We start from the raw sequence: 10,011 nt of genomic DNA on the forward strand, positions 1-10,011 counted from the left end.
CTATAATATGTTGGCCCCACTGGAGCCAGGTTGCAGTATCCTCAGTGTAACTATGTATTTTAAACATTTTCTAAACCAGGGGTAGAAAAAGGCATAGATCATAGGATTCAGGCAGGAGTTAAAGTAGAACAGAACAAGCACAAATGTAGCAGAGGAAGAATTGGCCACAGTATCACTGGCTTTTAAGAAGAAAATGAAATAGGGGCAGAGACACATCAAAAACACAAGAACAACAACTCCGAGAGTTTTGGCTGCTTTCAGTTCAGATTTCTGAACAGTCACTCTCACTGCGGTCTGAACTGCTGCGACACGAGAACGCATGGACCGAGCCTGAGACACTGCTACTATAAACACTCTCAGATACAGAACTATAATGATATGGACAGGGCAGAGAAAACTCAAGAACAGGTCTATATATCCCATAATGTAATCAGTGACAAACACACACTCGCCTGAGCAGGAAATAAACCTGCCTGGTTGTTGAAGGTAATCCTTTAACACCAGACATGTGAAGGGGACAGAGAAGCTCCAACACAGACAAACACACACTCGAACTTTTTTCTGAGTCATTTTAGTGGAGTACTGCAGAGGATAACAAACAGCCACATAGCGATCAACTGATATAAGCACCATGTTTCCAAGTGAAGCCCAAGTAATAATATATGTGAAAATCTGGTACAGAAGACAGACGATGGCACTGAAGAACAAGCAGCTGATGAGAAGAATCGGGAACAACATGAGAAGACCAACAAAGACGTCTGAGACGGCCAGAGAGAGGATAATGAGGTTGGTGGGAGTGTGAAGCTGCCTAGAAGAACAAAAGCACACAAACTGTCAGGGAAATTCTGATTTGTGACATTTACAGATTACAATAAAAGAATAAAGTATTTGGTTAGTTCATACAACACTTCTGCCATACTTGAAGTGTAAAATGGAGATGATGACCAGCAGGTTGAGAGTCACAGTGAGCAGAGAGATGGATGACAGTAAAATGTATCTCAAGATGACCTCATAACGAGGATGCTTTGGTCTCTTGCAGGAGGAGTTGAAGAGTTGTGGGAAGCAGAGCTCCACCTCTTCCAGAACATCCATCAACACAGAGAGAGAGGCTGCTGCTCACTGCAACTCTCTGCAATGGAGCCTTTTATACACGTCTGCGGGCCCTCCCCTCGCCTTTCTGGGGTTTTTTCTCAATTTAGTAGGGTGGGACATTCATCAACCTTCTTCCCTGTTAATCATTAAAACCTGATATCATTTCTACACATCGTTACCGCGGCATTCCAGCATCTGAATTATTATTATTATTCAAATATTTTTATTGATTTTCACATTAAACACACACAGTAGTACTCAGTACCCCAGACAAAGGAAAAATAAATACAAGTAATACAAACTAAATAAACCAAAAATTAAGGGAATTGAATAATCATGAGTAGTAATTTTTGGTCTATCAATAAATAATCAATCCTGGTGTAAGTCTGATGCACCGGAGAGAAGAGAACTGCTTGGATGTTGGATACTTAAATCTCCAGGAGTCAGTGTGAAGGGAGAAAAAATATGTTTTGTGTCCTGAAGATGTCCTGAATTCCCAAAACACAGTCTGCACCTGCTGTTTAGTATTATTGTAACTGCTTGTTCACACGGGAAGCTCAGTCGCGTGTGAACCGAGCCTTAGCGTGTGAACCGAGGCCTTAGCGTGAGAACTGGCAGGCGGGGGTTGAAGGGGCAACCCCCTCCGCGAGAAAGGTATAAAGACCTAAGGTATAAAGAAGGGAAGCCGGAAGTCCAGTGAGAGTCTGCTGTGGGTCGAAGTGCAAGGACGCCCAGCCGGGGTTTCTGATGGCTGCCTCTGCCTGGACTGATTCGGCTCTCCCAGTCCTCTGTGTTAAGGTGAGAGTTTATCAAGGCCTAGCCCCTATGTGATTGTATGTTGCTCTGTCATTTGCTGGGGGTAACTTGACACAGAGTTATCCTAGCAAACAAGTAATTGCTCTGCCATTTGCGGGGGATGACTTGACCCGTTATCCTAGCAAACGGGTAGTTTTGTGTATTCTGCTATTTGCGGGGGATTACTTGGCAACTTATCCTAGCAAACTGGTAGTTTTGTGGATGTCTTCTATGTAAATGCTTGCTTTTTTGCTAATAAATGTATTCATATCTTATAGCAAAAGCGAGTGTGTGTCTGATTCATTTTTGCACAGCCGACCCCTCTAGAACCTAAGTGAGATTTCTCCCAAAACACAGTGACTCCATAGGCTTGAACAAAAACTATTAATGCACTGCGCCGATTTGCTAAGTCCTGCTTCGGATCCAAAACACAGTTGAAATCTCCCCCCAGTATTAGATCATGTAAATCCTGGGGCGGGGGGGCCATAGTGGCCGGACCCAGGTATGGGCTAGCCGTGCTGCCTGGGGGAGGGTTGGGGGGCTGCCCGGTGGTGCCGGGCCTCCGGAGGGAGATGGGAGTGGTGTCAGTGAGTGTATGTGTGTAAGGGTGTCCTGCGATGGAAGATGAACTTTGGGCCTCCATCTGCAGAAAGTAAAAAAAAAAAATTTTTTATTTGGAATAAGTTCCAACAGACCCCTGTGACCCGGTAACAGATAAAAGGGTATAGAAAATGGATGGATGGATGAATGGGTGTCCATTGTCTAAGCTTGGGTTTGGGGCTCTTTGCTGCTGGGCTTATCCGGGTGGCTCCTTGTCGGGGGGTTCTTGCACTCCGTGCCCGTCTCCGCTTCCCCTCGCTGCCCTTGCAGCTGGGCACGCCTTTGGCTGTGAGGTTCCCCTTTTCGTCGGGGCGGATGCCGGTCCGTGGTCATGGGGGCCCTGCCCGGGGCTTCCCTCTGTCGCCTGCGGGGAGGGGGCAGGGCTTGCCGGTGGGGGTTTCCTTCTGCCCTCTTCTGGTCCTCCGTGGGGTTGCGGGTGGCCTGGGTTTGGGTTTCTTCCTTGTCGGCTTCTGGTTTCTCGGGTAGCGGGGTTATACCCTCCCTCCTCCACTATAGTTGCAGTTCAGGTAAAACCTTGTTTTCGCTTTGCACACACACAGTTACACAGACATACACACCTGCCCACTCACCTACATACTCACCCCACAGTTTTGGGGGACAGATGATAGCAGTAGCCTAGCTTTGATCCAGTCTCAGGGACCTGGAAAGGTTGCTGTTTGTGTCGCTGACTGTTCCCGTTTCTGTTTGTTTGTTTGTTTGTTTTCTCTCTTGCAGATTTCAAAGGCTTGTGTGCCCGTTGTGTGTTTTCCTGTGTTTCTCTCATTTTAGACTCGCAGCGGATGAGCCCCCCCCCCCCCGCCCGCACCCCTCACAGTATGTTTATATTAATTATTTAAAAAAAAAAATATATATATATGTATATTAAAAAAATCATTATAGATTAGATTATATATTAAAACGCATTTATATGCTTTAGGTTTTACCAAACTTGGTATTAAACATTAATATATATGCAGACAAAAAAAATTGATCATGTAAATCCAGACCCGGTAAAAGTGAAAAAAGTTTCTTGAATAGGTCAACATCATCCCAATTAGGGGCATAAATGTTTGCCAGCACCACCGGCCTATTGAACAGTTTCCTTTGAATTATTACTGTACATAGCAACCATTTTTGTCTCTTATGATGTCAGACTCTTCAAACAGCACATTTTGATGCAGGAGAATAACCACCCCACTAAATCAGAGTGGAATACTTGCGTGAATCCTTCTCTGCAGAGTTTTGCTTGGTCCTTATTTAACAGTTTAGTTTCCTGCAAATACACTATTTCAGCTTCTAATATGTTTAATTTAGAAAATACCCTACTTTGCTTAACCGGTTGATTCAATCCACTTACATTCCAGCTAACAAACATGATGTCAGCTGTTGGTCCACCACTCATGTGACCATGTGATGATGAATTTGGGTGTGATTATGGACTCAGAGAATGATTATGAATTCATGATTGGGTGCACATTTCCAGGCGCTTTGACCAGTAAAGGCCAGACTTTGGGATTTTTCCTGAAGCCAAAGTTTATGACCCCCACTGCATGGCTCCAGAACAAAGGAGGACAGTGAAAATCCCCCGGAGCCAGGACTAAGGTTTATGACACCTGGGGGGGTCAGACACAGTGGAGCCCCCACAAAACCAGCAGGGTTCCTGCCAGTCCTGAGGGGGGGGGGGGGGGGGGGGGGGGGGGTACTGTGCCTTACAGCAGACCCGCCCCAAGCCTATAAATACCAGCAGCCCCCTGACGCTTCGCTCTTCTTTTTTTTCGCTTCTCATCTTTTTTGGCATCCGGTCAAGTTGGAGCTTTAGCTCCAAGTTTTCTTTTTCTTTTTTTTTTTTTACTTTTCACTTTTTCCTTCTGCCCGGCCTTTTTTGCCTGCTGGCAAAGGTCGCATAAATTCCTAATCCGACTCCTGCATCCAACCGACGCAGCACCTGCCCCGGGCATCCTGCCAGCCGACCCCGTGAGCTCACCGCGGTAAAAAGGTTCTCCCGGAGCAGCCAACGCCGGGGCCTGGCACCGACCGCCACAGAGAGCCACCGGAGATCGTCAAGCGCTGGTAAAGAGATTCGCCGGTCCTGCAAACGCTTGTGTTCCCTTTTTTCCTCAGAGTCGGACGGGGCGAGACGAAGCCCATCTGGTGCACGCAGGAGCGCAAACGCACCACGAGCTTAGCGTAACGCACCCCCCCTCCTCCTCTTCAACAGAGCTGCGCTCCCTGACCTACTGCAAAAGTAAGAGGCTAATTAGCGTCTGGGCAGATTTAGTTAAGGTTCTTTTTCGTGGTTCTCACCCTGTTTATTGAGTTTTATGCATTGTGTGACGTATTGATTGTAAGCCTGTCCACGTGAGCTTTCACCGCCGAGTGGTTGGATCACGTCTCCCGATTGTATCTCGGAGCGGGTGGGGTTACTCCTGACCCGAACCGAGTGGGAACCGTGAACGATACGCCGAACCGGCCGTTAGAACTCACAGACCCTGTTGAATTTCCCCGGCTGCGGTGGGACCACCCGCAGCAGCACATCTGCGTGACGCGTCGGAGATCCCGCAGGCATGCTGGTTCGACGTCCGAGCGCGGTCCGCTGACCCCGCTCCTCCGTCCCTCCTCTCAATGAACACGGTTGCGCGCCAGACCCACGTGGTGTTTTCACCGTTGTTTCTATCCGTGATCTGGCACGCTTTCCGTCATATTTCTTCCCCGGGAGTACAGCCGTGGTCCGCCTTCCATTCGACGTAGCATGCCCTTCTGGCTACGTGCTCACGTACCGCAGCGTGACCCGCCCCCACACTGCGTGACGCGCAGCGTACGCTACTCTGACGCACGCACGCACGCACGCACGCACGCACGCACGCACGCACGCACGCACGCACGCACGCACGCACGCACGCACACACACACTGTGTTCGAAAGAAGTCGTCCTCGTTTGTTTCACACGCTTTTGCCGCCAAGGCTGGTTGCCGGAGCTAGCGCTCGGATCTCACCCCTTCAATTATATGATGTATAAAACCCCAAAACTTCTTCCAATTGTCAATAAAAGCCATGTCATTTTCTGAACACCACTGAGACAACCAGTGACGGAGCGATGACGATGACATACGGCTAAACATATCACTGGTCAGATTGGGAAGGGGACCAGGGAAAACAACAGTCCGACATGAAACAGGGCTTCAACAGGACATTTCAAAATATTTCCAAACTCTCAAAGCAGGTACATGTGTAGACATATACTGTATATATTAGCTCCTATTTTTCTCAGAAGTTGACAATTGAGTTGACAATGTCCCAAGGTAAAAAGGTAAAAAGTAAAAAGGCCTGAATGTCACACATAGATATGGTACAGATTCAAGCCCAAATATTCAAAGGCAGCTTTAACATCAGTTACCTTGAAAGGGTCAAGTTCATAGAAAACACAGAATGGAGCCATGTCAAGATATATGAGACAGTTAAAGCTGCCACGTTGTCAGTCAAGGACGAATGTAGGCCAAAGAAAGTGAGAGGTGAGCCATGTTTGCACCAATTATCCTTTAGTAGTGGCTTTCATTTTTAAAAATGCTTTTTTGTTTTTTGCAACCCTTTGTTTTGGTTTCTGTAAAACAGCTGTAAGAACAAAGTTAGAATAATCAACAGAGAAACAACAAGGTGATAAAAATCCAACAGGTTGATGTAACTACAATAAGTTTGGATCATTCAAAAAAATCATTCATTGACTGTAAATAACTTAAATGATGTAAAGCCACGCACGCGTGCGCACAGACACACACACACACACACACAGAGGTTGTCATTAGGTTCCAACCAATTTAAAGTGTGAAGGCCATTAACTGCTCCTAATGAGCATCTCTGCTGAGGAAATTTTCACACCTGTACTCATTAGAGTCAGGTGATGAGAACAATGTAATCTGAGGTGTTAATTGTAAAACAAAACAAAACAATCCACAAAACTAAAACCCAATGCAACTGTTGCCATGTAGACCAACAAAGCAAAGAAATAAACTTTTATATGACATGATGTGATGTGGTTACATAAAAACATGATGCAATGTTTGAGAAATAACCACAACTTTCTTTATTAGCAGGTTGAACAGAACGCACTATGAAAATTAACATTTGGGAAGTTTCATCATAAATCTACAAACACACATATCTACCTTCTGATTCTTAGTTCAGTTCAAGGTTGTGAAGGATTATACAGTAACTGTCAAAATATTCAAGTACATCCCATTTCTTCTCTTAGTGTGTATTTAAGTATAACACAAAGACTTCCATTTACAAAAGCACCAAAAGCTGATCCTACAGTATCTTATGGCACTTTTCCACTAGTACCTACTAAGCGCGCCTCTACTCGCCACGCCCCCGTCTTGTGCTTCTCCACTACAGGCCGAGGCGGGTGGAGGCTGGCCGAGTAGGTAATTTTTCTGTACCTATTCTGCCGAGGTTCTAAGCGTGCTGAGTCGGCCCTGTATGTGATGTCATCACACTACATGCCACCGATTGGTCGGGGGGCCGTCAGACGTTTGAATCAGGAAGCGGGAGTCAGCGCGAGAACGACTCGCGGCTCTTCATTTTATCCGACAGGCATTGGCAGCGCAAACTTCTATTTCATGATCCAAATCTGAGGTGCAGATGTTCATAAACCTGGTGGCCGAGGAGAGAATTAAAAAGGGATCTAGACGGGTGATAAGGAACAACCAGATCTACCAGGAACTCTGTCACTTCTCAGCCACTCGCGGCTCTCAGCTGATTTTGTCATTAGCGCCGACACGAACAAAATTTTAAAAAAGTGTTGCCGCTTGAAGCTTCTTTCACTCTCATTTCTTAACTTGATATCGAACACAAGCCACAGACCCAGCAGCACATATATATCATCTCCTCCAGGTTCTACATCTTTAGTGTTGTCTTCTTCGTTTAGATCACACAATCAAATACGTCACAGCAGCTTCGCTCCAACTTCCCACCTGGGTGTTGAAAAACAAACGAGGATGAGGCGAGTGGAGGCGGGACGAGGCGTGCCGAGTCGGGGCGTGCTGAGTAGGTACTAGTGGGTAAGCGCCATTAGATGTTTTCTTTGATGCTTTGGTGATTTGATATTGCTTAGTTTTGAGTGTAGCTACTGAATGAATGAATGAATGAAAAATGTATTGGTCACCACCAAGCATGTACACTTAGGTCACGGCCAAAGGGGCAGGGCTGAAGCCTCGGCTTATGAATGCCCCCCCTTCTTACATATAAATATAAATAAATACAACAAATGAATAATAGCTAACAACAACAAAAAACATATGCATATTTACATGCATATCTAACTACTTACGTACTAACATACGTACCTACACATATATCCATACATGTACATACATATATACGAGCACATTACATATCCACATACATATGTACACTACACATGCATACACTTACATACATGCATGTATCTGCACACACATATGTTAAAAAAAAAGTATTATTTAAATTATTATAAAAATGATACTCAATATACCCATCCTTTTGTTTCCTTTCTTTATACCATCATTCCATTACCTGGGAACAAGTCTGTACTTATCCATCATCATGTCTTTATACCTTTTTTTTAAAAGGTACCTTTTTTTTACTGTACTAGTTTACCATGTAGTGCAAGTGTGTTTTCCAGTCTTGTTGACCTCTCAAGGCAAGGAGAGTTTCTTTGTATAAAACAATTCAACAACAAGGTGATTCAAAGTGCTCTAGAGAGGCATTAAAACATCACATAGTGGAAATAAAAAGCATGATTTAAAAATATTTAATCCATTACTATCCCCCCTCCCTAAAGGCTGAGATATACTTGCTGTTGGTGCTTGCGTTCACGTCCGTTCACGTCTGTTCACGTGCACCACCAACCGCAACGTCGCTCGCGTAGTATGTGAGGAGAGCGTGTCGTACCAGCGGTTACTGATAGGGGGCGCAGTAAGCAGAGCAACAGTTGGAAAAGTGATTAAATATTTAGTAGTAGAGGTAGTAGCAGCGGTAGTAGCAGTAGCAGATTAGAACAACAAACAAGTTTACATGACAATATTGGATTATGTAGGAGATTATAACATTCCTTTGGTTGCGATCTCGGGAAAGGAAACGGAGCCAGCGACCTCCGCGTCTTCACTTGTGGCCAGCTGGTATCTGACCGGGACCAGCTGGTATCAGACCGGGACCAGCTGGTATCTGACCGGGACCAGCTGGTATCTGACCGGGACCAGCTGGTGTCTGACCGGGACCAGCTGGTGTCTGACCGGGACCAGCTGGTATCTGACCGGGACCAGCTGGTATCAGACCGGGACCAGCTGGTATCTGACCGGGACCAGCTGGTATCTGACCGGGACCAGCTGGTATCTGACCGGGACCAGCTGGTATCTGACCGGGACCAGCTGGTATCTGACCGGGACCAGCTGGTAACTGACCGGGACCAGCTGGTATCAGACCGGGACCAGCTGGTATCAGACTGCCTTGAGGCAGGTACACGTGGTGACACAATCAGCTATTGAAAATAGACATAAGAGAAATTTAGGAAATGTTGAAAAACAGTGAATAATAATCCAGTTTGTGCAGGAGCGGGAGAAATAAGATGTGACAGGTTGGGTCAGCCAGAGTTTGAATGTTTAGAGGTGGCTAGTGACTGGGGACATGCCGGTAGACAAAAGGGCAAAGATGATTGTTTCTCAGGGAAGAGTTTGTACTACTTTCAGGCCTGACAATAGTCTTATGGTTAGTTAGTCCGTGAATAGTTTACTTTAATTAAACTGACGGTTTTCTGGGAGGACTGCACGGAGAAAGCCTATGAAAGGAAAATGCTTACATATGCAGAACTAGGGGCAGTGACAACAGTCACATTATTAGGAACTGGGAGTATGTAAACTGAGTTTGAGGAAGCCAGTGAAAGAAATATCAGATGAGGCAGCTCGATGTAGTCAGATTTGGATTCAGGAGAAACAATATCAGCTGGGGGCCAAAATAGAAATAAGACTTGGTAATGTTTCTTCCTTTTTCCTTTTCCATGCAGATGAGGGTGTAGAGAGGGTCAGATGAAGTTATTTAAAGAGGTGGAAGTGGCCTATTTGAATTTCTGCTGGTCTGGGACCAGCATTGCCAGATGTTTGGGACCAAATACACTAACCTCGGTTTAATCAGAATTTAGAAGCAAACAATTGGTGGGCATCCAGTCTTTGAAGTCCTTAAGACATGTCTGAAGTTTGGCTAATGGGTAATGGTTCGGTTTTATCTGGATTCATAGACTAATATGTGGGTTATTAGAGATTGACTCACTTTTCAAACCAACCCCAAGCGGCCGGTAGAAGGACTGCAGCTTTTCTCTATTTCTGCAATAGTTACTTTCACTATTGAGAAGTTGCAGAGACTGGCTGACTAAGTGTAGAGCAACCTTAAAGCAGCCTTAAAGCAGGTTCCTCGACATTTCAGAAACATCTGCAATTTGGAAATATTTCACATTGGAGAATGTATGCAGTGCTGCTGCAGCTTTTACTGTTTGTTATT

General features: G+C 45.5%; 1 protein-coding gene across 1 annotated transcript; it reads right to left on the minus strand.

Annotated features, from left to right (window-relative positions):
• Window positions 1–1,107, minus strand: LOC133446530 (trace amine-associated receptor 13c-like). Its single transcript, XM_061724574.1, has 2 exons — window positions 920–1,107; window positions 1–808 (listed from the first exon to the last, which is right to left on the minus strand). Exons 1-2 carry the CDS (start codon window positions 1,090–1,092, stop codon window positions 1–3), a joined length of 981 nt encoding a protein of 326 aa, XP_061580558.1. The 5' UTR covers window positions 1,093–1,107.
• Window positions 1,108–10,011: the final 8,904 nt, after the last annotated feature.

The sequence above is a fragment of the Cololabis saira genome, chromosome 6, assembly GCF_033807715.1.
Source record: "Cololabis saira isolate AMF1-May2022 chromosome 6, fColSai1.1, whole genome shotgun sequence".
Lineage (NCBI taxonomy): Eukaryota > Metazoa > Chordata > Actinopteri > Beloniformes > Belonidae > Cololabis > Cololabis saira.

Coding starts and splice junctions, on each gene's coding strand:
- LOC133446530 (XM_061724574.1), bottom strand. CDS start 1,092: ATGGATGTTCTGGAAGAGGTGGAGCTCTGCTTCCCACAACTCTTCAAC. Junction 809..919: donor ATCTCCATTTTACACTTCAA/GTATGGCAGAAG, acceptor TTGTTCTTCTAG/GCAGCTTCACACTCCCACCA.